This window comes from Scedosporium apiospermum, assembly GCF_000732125.1.
Source record: "Scedosporium apiospermum strain IHEM 14462 chromosome Unknown SEQ_SAPIO_0086, whole genome shotgun sequence".
Taxonomy (NCBI): domain Eukaryota; kingdom Fungi; phylum Ascomycota; class Sordariomycetes; order Microascales; family Microascaceae; genus Scedosporium; species Scedosporium apiospermum.
The window spans coordinates 95,874-114,741 of record NW_015971787.1 but is presented as its reverse complement, the minus strand read 5'-3'; the positions used below and the strand labels follow the sequence as shown (position 1 = coordinate 114,741).

At 42.3% G+C, this 18,868-nt stretch overlaps 3 protein-coding genes and 1 pseudogene across 3 annotated transcripts; 2 read left to right on the top strand and 2 right to left on the bottom strand.

Annotated features, from left to right (window-relative positions):
• Positions 1-1,235: 1,235 nt before the first annotated feature.
• On the top strand, positions 1,236-2,864 carry SAPIO_CDS2257 (annotated as a pseudogene; the record flags this gene model as incomplete).
• Positions 2,865-3,063: 199 nt separating this feature from the next.
• SAPIO_CDS2256 (putative NADPH dehydrogenase C23G7.10c) lies at positions 3,064-4,475 on the bottom strand (the record flags this gene model as incomplete). The annotated part of the gene is made up of 2 exons (XM_016785332.1): positions 3,064-4,077; positions 4,134-4,475. 2 exons carry the CDS (start codon positions 4,473-4,475, stop codon positions 3,064-3,066), a joined length of 1,356 nt encoding a protein of 451 aa, XP_016644708.1.
• A 2,600-nt stretch (positions 4,476-7,075) lies between these two features.
• SAPIO_CDS2255 (uncharacterized protein) lies at positions 7,076-10,735 on the top strand (the record flags this gene model as incomplete). Its single annotated transcript, XM_016785331.1, has 3 exons — positions 7,076-8,453; positions 8,691-10,394; positions 10,476-10,735. The coding sequence occupies 3 exons, from the start codon at positions 7,076-7,078 to the stop codon at positions 10,733-10,735; spliced, it is 3,342 nt and encodes a 1,113-aa protein (XP_016644707.1).
• Positions 10,736-11,023: 288 nt separating this feature from the next.
• On the bottom strand, positions 11,024-12,622 carry SAPIO_CDS2254 (uncharacterized protein; the record flags this gene model as incomplete). The annotated part of the gene is made up of 7 exons (XM_016785330.1): positions 11,024-11,389; positions 11,512-11,707; positions 11,773-11,803; positions 11,861-12,060; positions 12,119-12,290; positions 12,361-12,388; positions 12,467-12,622. The coding sequence occupies 7 exons, from the start codon at positions 12,620-12,622 to the stop codon at positions 11,024-11,026; spliced, it is 1,149 nt and encodes a 382-aa protein (XP_016644706.1).
• Between the last annotated feature and the right edge of the window lie 6,246 nt (positions 12,623-18,868).

Genomic DNA, 18,868 nt, shown 5'->3' with positions numbered 1-18,868 from the left:
GGCAATGTTCCAGATGCAATACTTGACGTGAAGTGATGATCACCGGAACATACCGGATGAACGAGTGAACCGACGTCCAAAAACCGCCGTCCAAACCTGGTTAGCATCCGATTCTTGCATTGAAAATCAATTCAAGAAGCGGTAAGATGGCCGAGCGGTCTAAGGCGCCAGGTTAAGGTTACCTTAACAGTAAATTCCTGGTCCAGGAAACTGGGCGTGAGTTCGAATCTCACTCTTATCATTAGTTCATTTTTTTTTCCTCTCTTCCCTTTCCTCTGCCTTTTTTGCTCCTTTTGCACGGCTTCCAACTTACCCTGAGATGTCTTGCTCGCTTCGTCTCGAGGCTTTCTTTTCTCCAACAAACAACGCGTCAAACGTCATTGATGCTCCCCTTCGTAAAATTTTTTTTTGGTTTACTTGTACTTATGCTTGTACTTGTAGCCATGTAGAAAGTTGGATCAACTCATAAGGGATTACATCGTACAGACTAGGAGTTCTGATATCAAGATGAACCGGGTGCCGGCTAAGCAGAATATCACGGCAGTATGTTGGTTGATGTTGATGTGCAAGAGAATTGCTTTGGTGAGAGAAGATACTTGGTCGACTCCTGACCGTTATGGGCTGTCTTCCAAGATCATAAGGCTCGACGGAAACCACATTCTTAACCGTTTCGGGCGGCTAATTGGAGGAAGCGCCTTATACATCTGTTTGGTATCGATGGATTCGACTATCCTTGATTTGGGGCTCGTGACCCGACATGGAAAGAGTCCAAACCACCAGCGAGGAGGGACGCTAGGGCGTGTGGTCCTGGTTGTCCCGATTGGGTTTTTTCACTCTTCGGAGTTCGTAATACGCAAGAAGAGACTTCTCGCTGCCTTTGTTATCGGCCCCGAAAATTCGGCCGGGGACAGTCTCTGAATGCTCGAGCACATTAACAAGATGAGGTTGCGGCGCTGAGCCCGATCCAGAATATCCTCTCAGCTCTGAAGCGATTCTTGGGCATTAGGAACTAAAGCCAACCAATCATCGAGCATCGCATTCGTTACCTAACTTAAAGCAGCCTCCCGCGCTCGGACATCGCAACCTGAATCTGAGTGGCGCAGTTTCCCGTGATTTCAGCTCCTCAACATTCCTGGACCTTTGTGAAGGGAGAATATTGGTTCCTAGGCGATACCGGCAAGCAAGCAATCTTCTTTTTTTCTCATCCCCGAAGCGTACGTCGCGCCGTCCATACGATGGCAAGATTGGAGAGTTTATCGGACGATGTTATCCTCTACATGATCGAGTGCTTCGAATACGAAAGAGACCTCAATTCTTTCTCGCAAACGAACAAGCGCTTCTACAGCCTCACCAATCCATATCTCTACAAACGTGACTTCCAGAAGCGGGACTTCACGGCTCTCACATGGGCACTTGAATTTGACCTCGTTGGTACGGCGCGAAAGGTCCTCGCCGCAGGCGCCCATGAGCTCCTCCAGGCGCATGCTCCTCACTGGCCAATGCTCCCCATTGTCCAAGCGGCAATGTGGGGCTCGGTCGAAGTGATGAAGGTCTTTCTGGAAACCGACGGAGTCGATCCCAACTTGGTGGACTGGGAGGGTTGTTCGGCGATTGCCGCAGCCGCGCGCAAAGGCCACGCCGAGATCATCAAGCTGCTCCTCGCCGACCCGAGGGTCGATCCTGGAATTCGCAATGAGGACGGTAAGACGCCGTTGGTTATTGCCATCTCAGACTCGGAGTCAGAGGAGTCTTGTGACAAAATAGTGAAGTTGCTTCTCCAAGATGCGCGGGTCGATCCGACTGTCGCTACCCGCCGCGGCGTCACACCTTTGATCTGCGCTATGACGTGCACGGAGAAGAACGAAGCCCTCGCGAGGCTACTGTTGGCCGATCCGCGTGTTGACCCCAACGTCGGCGATGATGAGGGCTGTACACCTTTGATGTGGGGCGTGCGGTACCCCGGTGATAAAGTGGGCGTCATTCAGCTGCTTCTAGCCGATTCACGAGTTAAACTAGATGCCGTCGATCAAAGAGGGAGGTCGGCGATGCACTGGGCCGCGTGTGCCGGCTATGCTCGGAATATCCAGGCATTACTTGATGCTGGTGGAAGTGTTACTGACGGAGAGACCAGTACCGGCTTGACCCCTTTGGCTCTCGCAGTGCAGTCAGAAAAGGTGGACGCTGTCAAGTTACTCCTCAATGTTCCAGAAGCCGACCCAAACGCACTGGACCTCTCGGGCCGCACACCACTCATGCACTCGACGGACTGGGAGCTCCCGGAAATGACCCGGGTACTGATCGCCGATGACCGAATCCTCCCCAACATAGTGGATAACTCTGGCGTCACGGCCCTGGGCTATGCCTGCGCCTCAGGTGACCTTGAGTGCGTGGAAGCGCTTCTAGCACACAAGGATCTCGATCCTAATACCAACTCGCGTAATAAGATTCCTGCCTTGTGCTATGCAGCCTCCGACGGCCAGTACGAGATTGCCAAGAGGCTGGTTGAGGATCCGCGGCTCGATGGGGACAAGGCGGTTGATGACCAGAAGTGGACGCCGGTGCACTACGCCGCGGCGAACGGCTACGGGGACATTATCAAGTTGTTGTACGATAGCGGCCGCTTTCGCATCGACAGCTTAGACGCTGACGGGCGGAATGCGTTGTCCTTTGCGGCGGAAATGGGAACGGAGAGTGTGGTGAAACTGCTGGTGAAGATATATAAGGAAATTGGAGGGATTCCTTGGAACGTACCTGATAATGACGGCCAAACTCCCGAATCGTACGCCGAGGATGGCGGGTTCGATGATGTGGCGGCCATCATAGCTAGTGGAGAGTGCCCGTCGGACGAGGAGATGGAATCATAGTTGGAAATGAAGTAGGACGGATATAGATGGAGTCGGGCCAATATTGCAACGAGATCTACGCAAACACTGGAAATCAAAAGAAGGGGAAAGGAAATCGAACGTGGACTTTGAACTGCTTCAATGGACATTGATCTCGTGTTTATTTTATTTGCAGCGCTTATCAACCAAAGAATTTCGCTATTGCATCTCTCAAAATTGTCTACGGGATATTCGTCCTCAGCGTCACCGTCTTTCCACCCCTTCCAACGAAGCCCCAACCAATCTGATGCGCCAGCTGCACGGAAGTCTGGAGCTCGTCGGCCCACTGCCAAACAAGACCAGGGTTCTTCTGGAACATACGACCGGAACCGACGAGGTCGACGGGCGTGTCGTTCTCATCCTTGCCTCCGACAATCAACTCCTCGGCCAAGGTACCTGTGGCGATGTTGCCAACAGTGCTGACGAGCATCTTGTCGCCGACTGCTTTCTTGATGGCCTTGGCGAAGGGGGCCTGGTAGCCGGGACCGCCCTTGACCTTTTGCAGAGCGCTGTTTCCACCAGTGGAGACGTCAAGAACGTCGACTCCGCGCTCGGCGAACAACTTGGCTAGTTCGATGCTCTGGTCGAGGGTCCAGCTCTCACCCTCGTACTGGGGGTTCGTGTCAAGCCACTCGGTAGCGCTGATGCGGACGAAAAGAGGCATATCGTCGGGCATCACGGCTCGGACGGCCTCAACAAGCTCGAGGGCTAGACGGGAGCGGTTCTCGAAGCTACCTCCGTACTTGTCCGTTCGCTTGTTACTTGCTGGCGAAAGGAAGCTAGAAACGAGATACCCGTGAGCGAAATGCAGCTCAATGACATCAAACCCAGCAGCGATGGCACGCTTAGCACCCAGGACGAAATCCTCCTTGAGTTGCTCGATCTCCGCAATCGTCATGGCGCGGGGCGTCGGGAACCCCTCGGAGAAGCGGATATCCGAAGGTCCGTAGACGTTGTCGGGCCAGCCGCCGGCTTCCTTGGTGGCGGTCGACGCCCAGCCCATCCAGGGGGCGACGGTGGAGGCCTTGCGACCGGCGTGGGCGAGCTGGATGGCAATGAGGCCGTTTTGGCTGTGGGCGAATTCGACGTGTTTCCTGAGGCCGTCTACGTGGGCGTCGAGCCAGATGCCGGAGTCCTCTGGGGTGATTCGGCCGTTGGCCTGGACAGCAGTGGCTTCTATCATCACGAGGCCGGGCTGATGACATCAAGTTAGCTCACGGCATCTTGATCATAGCCGGAACTACGACTTACTCCACGCTGAGCCATCCCGCCGTAATGAGTGGTATGCCACAAAGTGTGGAACCCCTCATGGGCGCTGTACTGGCACATGGGGCTCACCCATATACGGTTCTGCATGGTGATGCCCCGGATCTTGAGCGGGGTGAAGACCTTGGGGATGGGTTTTCCCGAGGGTTGGGGGTCCACGGCCGTGCCCGAGGGAGGGTTCTGCTCGGGCGTGAAGAAAGGCACTCCCTTGGCGGGAACATTAAAGATGGTTTCTGGGTCTTTCTTGTCGCTTTCGGCGGTGGTCTGTTGGCGAGTGACCGGGACGGCGGGGTCCAGCTGGTCTCGTTTCCTGGAGTCGGCCGTCATGATGAAGCTGGATTTTGCTAGGTTCCTGGGTAGAAATTAGGTAGTAGATGGGGTGGTGAACTCGTTATCTCGAATGGTAACGATAATTCAAAACAAATTATTCTAGAAGATCTAGAAGGCATTCGCGAAAAAGTTAGTCTTGAGGCTACTGTTTTATATTTTATATCCTCGCTATTCTATTGATTTATAAGCACGTTTTAGATTATAATTGTCTTCCCGATTGTGGTTGTATTGTTAAGGATCCGGTGGATCTTGAGTGGATCAAAGCGGCATTTGCCCTGCAACTCTAAGGTGTAACTATCGCCTCTGCAACTGCGAGATCTATCATAGTCCGGCGTCATCTAGCATAGTCCCATCAAGGTGCCAAGTCCGGCGCCGCTGCGGATCCGACCGATAGATTTGAAATTGAGCAATGCCGCCCGCAAACTATAGGGCCTTAGACATTGGTTGTCAGGCTCCTTTTCTGCCAGTCTCCCACCCCCCGCCTTTTCCCCTCGCTCTTGTCTTCTCAGATCCCACTGTGGCCCTCGGGATCTCGCTGAACCTCGGTCCCCTGGTAATTTTCGATCCACACCGTTTCTCTGGAAGACCTTCTGCTTGTGTTGGGGAAAGATTTGGTTATCGTACGATTGGCGGTGTCGATGGGGTGAACAGATACGACTCGCACTCCGTCGGGCGCATAATTCGCCGAATGCTTAAAAATGTGACGTCTACATCAGATGTGCCATGTGGGACGGACGCTATCTAGATTAGAGTTTTTTTAATCTACATTAGAAATCGAGATCGGATCCGCCTTTTTAGTCTTATTCTAAATTCACCTTCTCTGGGTACTGCAGGCAATTCCCTCATTGCTTACCAGGCATTTCCAGGGAAACTCACCGACGGGCATTCCGACCCCCAATGGACCCGAAATGTGTGCATGACGTATTGATACTTCTGAACACCAAGTACCTGGCACCCCTGGTCCCCCTGACGCCACCCATGCGCTAGTTTAGCTCAATCGTAAAGGAGGGGAACATTCCGCCAAGGCCAGTGCCGCTGATGGGTGTCGTCCACAGGGCATGGGCCAACACTGCGTGCTGCTGGTGGATGAAGTACGAAGTAGGACTAATCGTTGGACAAGTCACGGGATGGCTTTGACATCCGCGAATTGGCGGAGGTATTTATCTCCATCACCTTGGGTAAGCTGGCTGACAGACTGAGGGCAAATCAGATCGAGCTGGGAAGTAGTGTCGGGGAGATCTGGTCTCAGAGGAGAGACACCGCTGACAGGATCGTCATATCCGTAGTGGGGATCTAGGTGACTTTCGTATGGAGTTAAATAGATGTACAAGACAGACGCAGAATATTCCGGGAACTACTGCCGCCACATACTTCAGCCATCCATAGTCTCCTTGTGGCATATTGAGAATCACGCAAAAAAAGCGTATTCCACGATGGCTATATGACGCCTAAAGGCACCTTGCACCACGAAAAAGAATCCTCAAGCCCAAGACGAGAGTACAGGGAGAAGACGGGGGTCTGGAGCTACCACACAAATAAAGAAAGTGCTGCTGAGCAAGCCTAGTTAGTTGAGATATCTCTTTGTTCCGTCTTGGGATAGTCGTTAACATCGACTTTAGCTATCGGTTCCAGACGGGAAGACACCTACGCTGCATCTACTTCGCCCCTACAGGCTGTAGCACTCGCCAATCCCGGCTCGCGGGGTGGACTACATGCAGGGTGAGGTCGTTGGGCATCAATGCGGCGAACCGGTTCTTCCCCCATTCCTGGTGTTCTTCATGTAGAGTAAAGAGGAGTAGGCGTCTGTGGGCTTTGTGGTGTCATCTATAGGGCTGGAAATTCTGTATTGCCCAGCCCTCCTAGTCTTTATCCAGTTTCCCTTGCTTTTCCTTCCTAACATTAGGGATTTTTAATCTCATCGCTAGACATGGATAAACACGGCTCTGTCAATTTCCTCTCTCGGAGTGATCTTCGCGGGCACTCTGTATCCGGCTGCCCCGGACAATAACATCTAGTTCGTACTAGAGCAGGCCAGAAGAATAACCTGCTCGTTGATTATTGAACGTGGCGCCTATCGCGTGACTGGGAATTCGAGGTCTAGTTGGCTTTGGGCTTGCAGGTGGCTAACTGAGAACCGGGATCGGTGAGTCTTGACGATCTAAGTGTAATAAATACATGCACCATCCTGATTCTTGACGGTTTTGTGCCAATAGTTCGTCGGCGACGCAGCAATAGTTCTAGGCAAGGCGTGCGACCGTGCCGATTCGCGTTTTATGTCCATATTTAGCATTGCTCCTGCAATTCCTTATGAACTTAGCCAGCTCTCTCGCTCGCACTGACCCCATAATTCCCCCACGATTCTCGAGAAACCCAGCCAGCCACATGTCTATTTCGAGGATCATCGTCGAGTCCCATCAAGCTCTAGACCTCTGCGATGTGTGTTTTCATGGATGGATAAAGAGACCATAGCCGCGCGGTTTCCAGACGCTGGAGGGATCTGGGTTTATATGTACATCATTCTCAATTGGAGCCGTCGGAATTGAATCCTTCTGACAAAGCCTGCGGCAAGCCGCAAACGAGAGAAAACGGAACACATCATGGACTACGACCACTACATCCAGGAGCTCACCTCGGACTCGGTCCCCCAAGACCGCGCCGAGAGGGTCATCGCAGAGGCCGTCTGGGCTTATATGAACCGGCTTGCCGACAATGCCTGCGACCTTTACGAACAGAGACTGAAACAGCGGTGCCAGGACCAGGGGCAGGTTTACAGCGCCAATAGGCAACCGCGAGAGAACTTTCCTCTCGAGTTGTTCACCAAGAACATCAAGACCAACAAGCTTGACGCTGCTAAGTGGAATGCGACCATCCAGGACTACCTCGCCAGCCATATGCCAGAAGGCATGTCTCCTCCAGATCCAAATGAGGAGCAAGACATTTTGAACTGCCTTCGTGTCGCCGACCAACAGATCAATGCAGCGTTTCCTGATGAGAAAAACCAGGGCACTTCGTCTCATCGTCATGACGACAAGCTTCCTGACCACGAGCTCTTCGCTCCGGCCATACCATTTATCTACTACGTTGCGTCGGCAGCAGCAATGGCAGTGATGACCACTGCGGGTCTAACTCTTAGCACTCATCTGCGAAGAAAACGGGGGCCCGAGAATATACCTCGTATTCCCTTTGACTGGGACAGTTCCCAGGGACCAGGAGACAGCACGGTTGCGATTGTAGGTCCCTGGACAGGCACTGGAGGTAGTGGAGGGCATCCGCCTTCGCCGCCTCCACCGGCGCCTATCCCGGACATGATCCCGGACCGGCGACGGAAGAGAGAGAGGCGCGAGAAGAAGAAGAGGAGGCAGGGGGACAAAGACAAGCGCCGAAAGGATCGCAAGGACTACTACTTCGGCTACGTCGACCGAGTTGAGCCAGCTGGGGCGGGATACGAGATTCGCGTCGAGGCGATCGCGGAGAACTCGCTGTCGGATGAGGTCTTCATGCGCGAGCTCGAGAAACTCGCCGTGGCAGCTGGCGGCAACCCCGGGTTCGGCCGTTACCGTCTTGCACTTATCTCCATCTATGTTCACAGCGTTCCGCCGGCCGTTGAGGTGGGAAAGTGGATCAATTTCAAAGTGGAGACGAAGAACAAGACGCTTGCGACGACTGATAGCCCCGACGTCTCCGGCGCTTTTACGGACGGAGTCAGTCTTCTGGAGGCGCTGGAGCCCAGATTCAGCATCGTCAACATGAGGATAGAGTGCTATTTTGCGAATAATGATGGTTTTGTTGTCCAGACAGACGTCAACACAATCACCAAGGACATCACAGCTAACGCTTTTGCCATTTTGCAGGCTGGCTTCAGTACTTTCAACTTCGTTACGGAGGCCATCAAAAACTTACTGGACATGTTCATGAATAAGGACAAGAAGGAGGACGAAGAGCCATCAGATTCTGGGGTGAACCCATCCCGTTTCCGTTCGAGATCTCGTCACGGACAACATGCTAGCTAGATTGAAGAAGCCTAGGCAACCCATCAAGGTCAAGGAAGTTGTCTAGAAAGATGCGAACACTGCCCAAATCAAGAAGGTCCTCTTTCGTTCTGGAAAGCAGGCAACAAAGTACAACGTTTATGATGTGGGACAAGGTAACAAACCAACTCTTCCACCCATTTCGCGTCAACGAAGCGCTAATCAAGAGTGCACCGCTTCACAGGTCACAGCGGACGAGTCTTTAATAGTGACCTCACGGAGATGTTTGCCAATGACTTCGGATACGGGAGGGTTGGCACACGCAAGGCGACCGTGTGCTCCCACATGATCAAGGGCCAAGGCCGCGTGCCAATCCTTCTCTCCCACTGGGACGCGGACCATTTCCGTATTGCCAAGAGTTTCGTTGCGAAATATTACTCCGGCTCGGCCGACGACGTCACCTACCGTACCTGGGTGGCACCCGGCGGCGACCACATCCAAGGACCGGTCACCCACGAGCTGGCCTGGAACATCGAGCACCACAAGAAGCTTTTACAATGGCCGAGTGACATCGAGAGCCTCGAGGTCGGCAATGTCGGCATCGTCAATTGTGAGCGCAATTACCAGTACCAGATGCCGGACAAGAACAACTACGGCGCGCTGGCGCTCGTTATCGGCCGCGGAAATGAGATTTTGATTTATCCCGGTGACGCCAACTACGAGTCAATCCCAGGCATTTCGGACTGGAACCACAAAGTGAGCACATTGATTGCGACACATCACGGCAGCACGGTCGCCCTCCAAGGGCCTCGAGGCTCAGTTGGCGAGAGCATCCCTATCGCGAGTTCCGACCAGTCGTACGCTCTCTTTTCGTACGCTCAGGGCAACACATACGGCCACGACATAAAGACGGCATCCAAGTATTACGCGAATGCGGGCTACAAATTGGTCGACGCCACGGCGGCGCTCAAACCCCAGGAAGATACCTTTGAGATCACCAATTTTGGTGGGGATTTTTTGTCGGACAATTTTCTCCGGGCCTCGCCGGAGAACGAGCCTACGAAATCCAACCGGCCTGTGGCGGCGGCGACAGGCGGCCGGGAGATTCTGCCGGGGCTGCAGGCAACGTCGATGCCCCAGCCTCAGCCAGATTGGGCCAACTCGACGCAGAAGCAACCTCCGGTGCAGTTGAGTGACGAAAATAGTGCCAAGCAATTCCCAGCCCAGCTTACTCTCGGCAGCATCCCGGGCGGGGCGGCACCGGGGCCGGGCCAAGATGATCTCCTGAAGTATGCCACCCGAGACGAGGACGGGGATATTGTTATATACGACATCATGGCAACAAAGATCGTCCTCGAGAGACTCCCGCTCTGCGTCCCGTGCAATACCGACTATCCGGTCACGGTCCAGATTAGCTGTCGCGACCTTGAGATTCGTGGCGTCCAACCGCAGGACGGCTTCGTGCCGCTAGTGCGCTTCGACGTCGCTAACGGCTCCGAGTGGGTCCAAGGAGCCGACGCAGGCCAAGATGGCGAGCCGGGTAACCCGGGCTTTGCGGGGGGTCGCGTACGTCTCGCCGTTGCGGGAGAGTGGACCCGCACAGGCTCAGGAGGCTCTTCTCCCATTCGGGGCTTCACTATCCAGTACCGTGAGGGGTGGGGTAGCAGCGGACAAAATGGCGGAAACGGGCTGCCGGGTAGCAATGGAGTCAACGGCGGCGTCATGGCCATCGGCCCCACAGGCAAGGTGTCTTATAGCAGTGACAGACCGAAGGCGGGTGGCAACGGCGGCAACGGCGGTAGGGGAGGCGACGCTGGGGCGCCGGGGACGATTGCGGACTCGGAGGTCCTAGCTGTCAGCAGTAAATGGCCAGGTTGGGAGGTGATCATTGATACCGGGACCCCAGGGACGCAAAGCGAGTATGGGAAGGCCGGGACTGCTGGAAAAGGTATGTAGCTCTCCCTTGCCGGCTTCTATGTTGTCCATTTAGATTTCAGACTGACAACTTCCTTCTTCACCGCTCTCGCAGGAGGAACTGGCGGCCCGGGAGGTACAGGTAGCAAGTACACCTTGGCGTACACCGATAGCCATGGTAGAATGACGGGCTCAAATCTCGAAGAGGCTGCCATGGCTGATGGCGCGCATGGGCGGAATGGCGAGGATGGGAAGGAATTTGGCCGATCTGCGGCCCAGTCCAAGAAGGCGAGGGTGAATCTGAAGATGGTTGCGACGGAGGACGACATGCTTGATCAGATGGCACCTGCGGACTGGAGATTCTATTCGGATTAAGGAACGGTTGGATGCCGAGGGCGGATACCGCGGTGTGGCTCCCGGAAAGTGATATCAGGAATGTAGGCTGGATAAATGTTAGCTTGTGGTCCACACGAGATGAGGTCGATGTCCATACCGGTCCTTAGGTCGCTGCTTAACCGAATTCAACCAGTATAGCATATTCTAGTTCACGTACAATCCTGATCTTCTTTATTAAAATGGTGCCTCCTGAGAGCTTTCAAGTTATGGTCTATATTACTCATTACTAGATATAAAAACAACCAAGGAACCATCCCCAATGCCGTCTCAGGCATTCTTCCAGGACCCATTGTCTTGTTCGACTTCGACTTGAAATGTAGTTGTGATAATAACCTTGTTGCCGGATACTGGTGGGCTGTCCAGGGCCTCAACAGCGACGTTACTCTGAAATTCGGGGCCGTGTTTCGTAACAATCATTTCCTCGCTCGAGTTATTATGCCCAGGCATCGTTTCGGCTGTTTTCCGCCCAGAAAGGGTCTGCAGCATGTGCGAGGGATCTCTGCTGCTCGAGTGGAGATATGTATGACCAGACGGTCTGGTGCTGCTGCCGCCAGACCTACTTCCCTTGAGCCAACGTGACCTGGTGAAGAGTGGTTTGATTGCGGGCGCATTAACGGCGATGATTCCAACGAACTATCACAAACAGCCAGGTTAGTATCCGGTCAAGGAAAGCACCGTAGGAAGTGGGAAGACAGCGTGCTATCAAAGAAAGGATGGAGCATTAAGATAAAGGTGGGAGAGGCATGTCGACTGACCGTTTCCCGAATTCCCCAGATGGTACTGGTACCGATGCCTTCAATGTCTTTAATCGACTCGATGCAGTGAAGCAGTGTAGCAACCATGATAAAGACGCCGGAACATAGTAACACACCGATTGCGATCTTTCGGGGAAGGATAAGGTTGACCTTCCATAGCAGCGGGAGCGGAATGTAAACGATGAGTATATCTGTGCTGTGCGGAGCGTTAATGCGTTTCCAGACGGAGCAGTGTATCGTTATGATCGATTGAGGACTAACAAGACGTTGAGGGCCGCAACAGTCAAGTAAACTGGGACAGCGAGTGCACATGTGTCTTGATATGGAGTTAGCACGCACACGCACACACATATAGTACCGCCGAAGATTCTTAACCAAGAGTCTAGGACTGCCGCGGGGAAGAGGACATTACCTCCAGGATAGGGTATAATCTGCCATTTCTTAAGGATCGGCGTGCAATGGCCGAAAACGACGGCTATTACAGCAACGTATGTCATGGCGCATGCGAGGCCAGCCCACTTGATGAATTTCTGTTGTTTTAGGCCCAGGCTATCTCCCAAGTTAGCAATATGTTCGTGTCGTACACTCGCCTCGGCGCCCAACGTACGTGATACGGTTGAAGAAAAACAGCATGCATCCTTTGAGACTCCAGATGAGCGAGACATAAGCCACCCATCCCGCCAGCAGGACCTTGGAGCCGAATTCGCGCTTGGAAATTTCCTCGTCCGACAAGGTTGCGGCGATTTCATCGTTCAGTCCGACGTTCGTGCCGTTCTGGCCTGCGAAACGAGGTCGTTAGAATGGCATATGAAATACTTCGTATTCTTGCGTATCATACTTCGTACTTACCGATCAACTCTGCAGTCACAAGCAAAAGCTACACAAGCGCCGTCAGCATCAAAATTTGATCTATCACATTCTGGGGCGCAAGGGTTCCATCGGTGGTAACGCGTACAGTCCAGAAGATAAGAGCTGCAACCGCAAAATAGTCATCGCCCTGCCGACCCTGGAAGCCAACGGCCGACCACCTTGCAAAGAATCGAATAAGGAGGATGAGCACCCCGAGGCCGTACTCAACCCAGGCTTCGACTTGGAAAGGGGTATCCGCCATCGTGACTTTACCAGGCAGGACAGGGTGTTGTCAAGAAAAATTCGCAAGTGATCGGGGGCTCAATCCCCTGAGGGAGAAGCGTGGATCATGGCGTCTTAAGAGAGATCCCGGGGGTACTTCGTACACTAGGGCATATTAGAAATGAGGTCCGAGGGCGAACCGTGGCCCCGGAGAGGAAGGCGGACTTGCAGTTTTTGCTGGATCCAGAACCGGACGCTGAGAGCTGAGGTCTGAGCGTATTTAGCACATCCCTGGTAATTCCAAGCCCGGTTATTCATTCGCAGCTGTAATAAGCGATCGGACTTGGACCCTGAGGCTAGGAGGCTAGCGGGCACTAGACAGGGGCTATCTGGAACTATTGAACTGGGTATTTTTCATGCAAAGAACCACGCGAAAATACATGTCCAGATCCTTGCAAGCGTGGTCACGAATTTTAGAGCAAACAAGTCTAATCCCTGGTGCATATCGGACCCGGTGTGATCGATCGAATCGGTATGCCTTATGCCCCTGGCAGCCCTATAGGTTCGGAATACTCCTTTCTAATTATTCCTATTCCACCAAGGGAAATAAACACTGACCAGATGCGCCCAGGATCCATACTATCCAGAACAATCTCAAAATTTTACTATCTGGATTCAACACTTTACTAATCATCACTATTATTTAACTCTATCACTATTTTCCCTTTTTTCTATAATACTTCCCTTATTTAAGAAAATAGATTTATTAATAGAATCCTATTTATACTAAAAACACCCCTTTACCTTCTTACTTCTCTTTTCTCCACCTTATATTATTAGACTTTATTTTAGTTTATTTTAATATCTATAACTAATTACTTAATTACTTTTTATTCTAGATTTAAATCTAGTTAATAATTTTCTATATTCTCTTTAAATTTCTAAACTTTAATTTATCTACTCTAAAAAAATAAAATACCTTAATAGCTTCTAATAGAAAGTAAGTAATATTATTATTTTCTATTTTAGATTAATTTACTAATTATTATTATATATTATAGATTAAAATACTAGTAATTATATTAAGAGGTATTTATTATTAATATAATATAATATCTTATATTATTTTATAATTAGATAATATAAAATTACTTTTATCTAGTAGTAATAAGCTAGTCTATAGATACCTATTATATTAGAGCTATCTAGTTTATTTTATATTCCCTTCTACTAAAGCAATTATATTTTAATAAGGTTATAAGCTATATAATATTTCTAAATAAGATTTTATCTATATTAATAATATAATATAAATCTCTAGCTTAAGAATCTTATTATTTTTATCTTTTTATTAATAGTTTTTTTAAATTAAGAAAAGGTTAGAAAATAAAAAGTTAAGGCTATAGTTTAAGCTTCTTATATAATAACTATAAGATATTATTAATTATAAGATAATATATAATATCTTTTAATATATTTTAGGAATTAGCTTATTTAGTATTTAATTAATTAATAAAATTAAATTAAAATATTTAAAGTAAAAGGATTATATAATTATCTATAGGTAGTAAAGTAAAAACTAGTTGATTATATTAATTTAAGGAATATATAAGAAATAGAAAAGTATACTAAATTTATATCTTTTTTAAACTTAGACTTAGCTTTTATTAGTAATAGTAAAGTAGATAAATAAAGACTATCTAAGTAAGCTCTTTATAGAAAATATTAAAATTAATAATTAAAAGCTAAAAAGATTTATTAATATATTATTTAGCTAATTAATTAAAAAGGTTAGTTATCTAAGCTATTATTAAATAGAAAAAATATAAAATATTATTTTATAGTATATAAGCTTAGAAATCTTTATATATATCTTTATTTAAAGATTATAAATTGTAAAAGGAAAAGGATTATATAGTTATAATAAAGAGATTATATAATCTAAAATATTAATATTAAATAGGTAAAATTAGTTTTTAAAAAGAAGAGGCTACTAATAAGATATACTTAAAAATCTTATAATTATTACTATTCTATTTTTAATTAAGATAACTCTACTATAAAGTAATATATAATATATTTTATAATTTTAAGATCTATTTTCTAAGATAAAGTATTTTTTAGTACTTTATATTATTTATAAGAATATAAAACTCCTTACTTACTAGCTATAAATATATTAGTAGTTATAATATAACTTTTTAATTTAAAAACCCCTTTATTTTTAATTATCTTTCTTTTATTAGTAATCTTCTTAATTTACTTAGAGAAAAAATAATAAGGGATATCTACCTATTATATAATAAGTATAGGATATTATTAATTATAATACCTTATATAATATCTCTTACTATAATTATTAATTTAAAAATCTTTTTATTTATATCTAAACTAAAAATTTTATATTTTAAAAAAAATTAAATTAAAAAATAATATAGGAGGATTATATAATTATATATAGATAATAGGGAGTAAGAGCTAGTTAAGTATAATAGGTTATAAGATATATATAAAAAGTAGGGAAATATATAAAATCTATATATAAATAGTTAATTAATAAATAACTTTAAATTAGAGCTTATTAGGTCTTATAGAATATAGAAAGTTATCTAATAGGGAATCTACTTATTTATTTTCCCTTATTTAAAGATTATAAGTTATAGGAGTAGATTATATAGTAAATATTATATAATTAGAAATACTAGTCCTTAAGGGGCTATTAGTAAATTATAGCTAAAGATCCTACTATTTTTTATATTAAGATAGCTACTTTTATAGAAGTAGGATAAACTATATCCTATAACTTTAAAATCTAACTTCTATATTTAATTAGATTTATAAATTTCTTTTATAAAAGAGAAGATTATATATTACTAGAAGAAAATAAGATTAAAAGGAATATAAGAGATATATATAGTTCTAGATTTAATTAACTTTACTTAGTAAAAATTAGTTAATTATATATAATAGATTTTATATAAAGTAGACTAGGCTTTATAGAACTTAAATAATATAATAAAGGAACTTTATATAATTATTTAAAGTTAGTAATTTTTAATTTTTCTATAAGATATTAAGAGCTATAATTAATAAAGTTATATAATATTTTAATTTCTTTAAAATATATCTAACTTTTATATCTTCCTTTATTATTTAGCTTCCTTACTATTTATTTTTATATACTATTACTTAACTATTACTATTTTCCTTTTCTACTAGGCTTATCTTCCTATAAAATTCCTTTTTTTATATTTTACTTATAAATTATATATTAATATATTTAGTTTTAATATTATAATACTTTTATAAATATAGCTTAAATAAGAATTTCTACTTTATTAATATCTTATATTATATATATTATCCTATTACTTCTTAAATTAATATAAAACTTTTTTAAAAATATCTAATAAAAGATAGTAAAGATTAAAATAATACTATAAGTAGTCTTATATTATATAATTAGAAGATTTTAAAAAATATATAAATTTAGAAATAAATCTTTTTTAATTTCCTATACTTTTTCTCTTATTCTCTTTTTATAAGTACCTTTAATAGCTATAGTAGTTTACCCTTCTAATATTAAGGCTTATATACTTTAGTTAAGATATTTCTATTTAGTAGAGCTTACTTAAACTCTAAGATTACCCTAAAGCTTTTTTAATAGTTAAGGATCTTTATATAATAATACTATATAGATTTCTAATAATAAAGATAGTAAAGATTATAAAGATATAATAAAGAGGAAGAGGCTCTTACTTTATTTATTTTATTTATACTAAAAGTATGTAAAAAATAATAATAAGAAAACTTATAATATTTATATTTTTAATATTAAAAAGTATATATTAATAAAGCTAATAATTAAAATATAGATTTTATAAGCTTAGAGATTTTAGATAATCTATTTATTAGAAGATAATATTAAATATAAACTTTTTTACTTATATTTATAAAATATTTACTTAATTTTAAAAGCTTTAAGATATCTAATATTTAATATTCTTTTTATTAGTAACTTATTAATATAGATTACTTTAATAATTTCCTAAAGTTAACTAAAATAGCTTAGGTACTATTATTTTATATTAAGTATAAGAAAGATAAAGCTTATATTATATAGAAGAAAAGGGGCTATTTTAAGATTAATTAGTTATCTTTCTATATATAAATATTACTAAACTATAAGTATTTTAAAGAGGTATTAAATAATAAGTAATATTACTATAAGGCTTTAGTTTACTAGGATATTAAGGCTAGGAAGAAGCTATATTTTCTAATAACTACTTCTAATTATATAGGTATTCCTTACTATATAGTTATTATTTTACTAAGATATTATAATTTAAAAGGATTTAAAGCTATATTAGAAAATATAATAAATTATTTTTTAAATTTTCTAAGGGAGAGGGTAGTAAGTAATAAGCTAATATCAAATTTAAAACCCCTACTTTATATATAAATTATACTAGTTCCTAAGCTAGCTATAAGGCTAATAATAGATAATATAAAGGTTATAGAAAAGAAAGTAAAAAAGATATTAAAGAAAAGTAATTAAATTAAGAAGTTATTATATAAAGATTATAGTAATATAGTAAATAAAGATAAGGAGGAATTATTTTAATAATATTTTTTATATTAATATCTAATAATATATATATAATAACTTAAGCTTATTTTTAAATTAGGTATTAAAGTTAGTAATCTATATTATAAGATATATTAAGATTTAGATAGAGGATATTTTTAAGTTTAAAAAAGTATTTTAAGAGTTAGATTAAAATTTAGTAGATAAGTTATATAATTATAGTATATAAGCTAAGCTAATATAAGATAGGAAATAAAAGTAGTATAATAAGATAAGTATCTTTTACTATTACTAGCTATATCTTAATATTACTTATAGTAATAATCCTAAAGTACTTACTAACTTTTTAAAACCTATATTCTATAGTTTTTATATATAAGTATATTAAAAAAGTATATAATTTAAATATAATAAGGACTACTTTAGTAATATTTAATAAAAGCCCTGAAGAAAGCTTTACTTACTTTAATAATTTATTTTTTATAATAAAATATTAATTTATATTAAAATACTTTATTATTATAATATTTTAAAATAAATAATTTATAATTAAAATAGAAGGCTTTTATTAACTAAGGTAGTTATTTACTTTAATACTAGATAAAGCTAATACTATTATACTTTTAAAGAAAATCTAGGATTATAAAGAATTATTAATATTACTAGAAAATAAGAAATAGTAAAAAAGATTAATATTAGTTAATAAGTTATTATAAGATTTATCTAATAATAAGTAAAAGTAGTAATCTATCTTATAGAGGTTAGCTATACTTTAGAATTAACTAGTATAGCTTAAGTATATTAGGTAACTATATTTTAACTAGAAGTAAAGTTGTTTATATTAATATAAGAGTATACTTAAAGCTAAGTCTTTACTTTACTAGCTTAATAAATACTTATCTAATATTAGCTTACTATATATTAAGGCTATAATATAGACTATATACTATTATATTGATTTAGAGTAATAGGTTTACTTTTTAGGGTATAACTATCTAAATATAGATATATACCTATATTAACTTATAATAATAGTATTTATAAGTATTTATAAAATCTAAATCTAGCTAGGTATTTAAAAAAGCTTTAGAGAGCTTATCTATAATATAAATTAGTAAAGTAATTATAATAGTAGTTAAGGGAGTTATAGAAGAAAATAGGAGGCCTTAGAAAGAAAGTTAGTAGGATTAATATATATATATATATTAAAAAAAAAGCTATATTACTTAAAGTAGATTATATTATAGTATAATAGTAATTATATTAAATACTAAGCTATTAGTAAAAATTAAAATAAATCTTATATTATTAGTAATTATTATTAGCTAATATATAATACTTACTAGCTATATTAGTTTTAATATATTTCTATAATCTAGGTATCTATATATAAATATAAATATCTTTAAAATAATAATTATTATTATTTTATTATCTATTATATAAAATTATTATTACTGTTTACTAAGTCTAGGCCTTCTTTTATTTATTTTTTTTTATTAAATTATATTATAATATTACTTCTTTTTACTTAGTTAAGTAATATATTATATTATATAATAGTTATAATAGACTAGGAGGGAGAAATTAAGTAGCTTTAAAAATTATTATAAGATTTAAAATACTAATATAAAGAAAAATAGTATTAATATAAAGAAGAATAGTATTAATATAAAAAAGCTAAAAAACTAGTAAAAT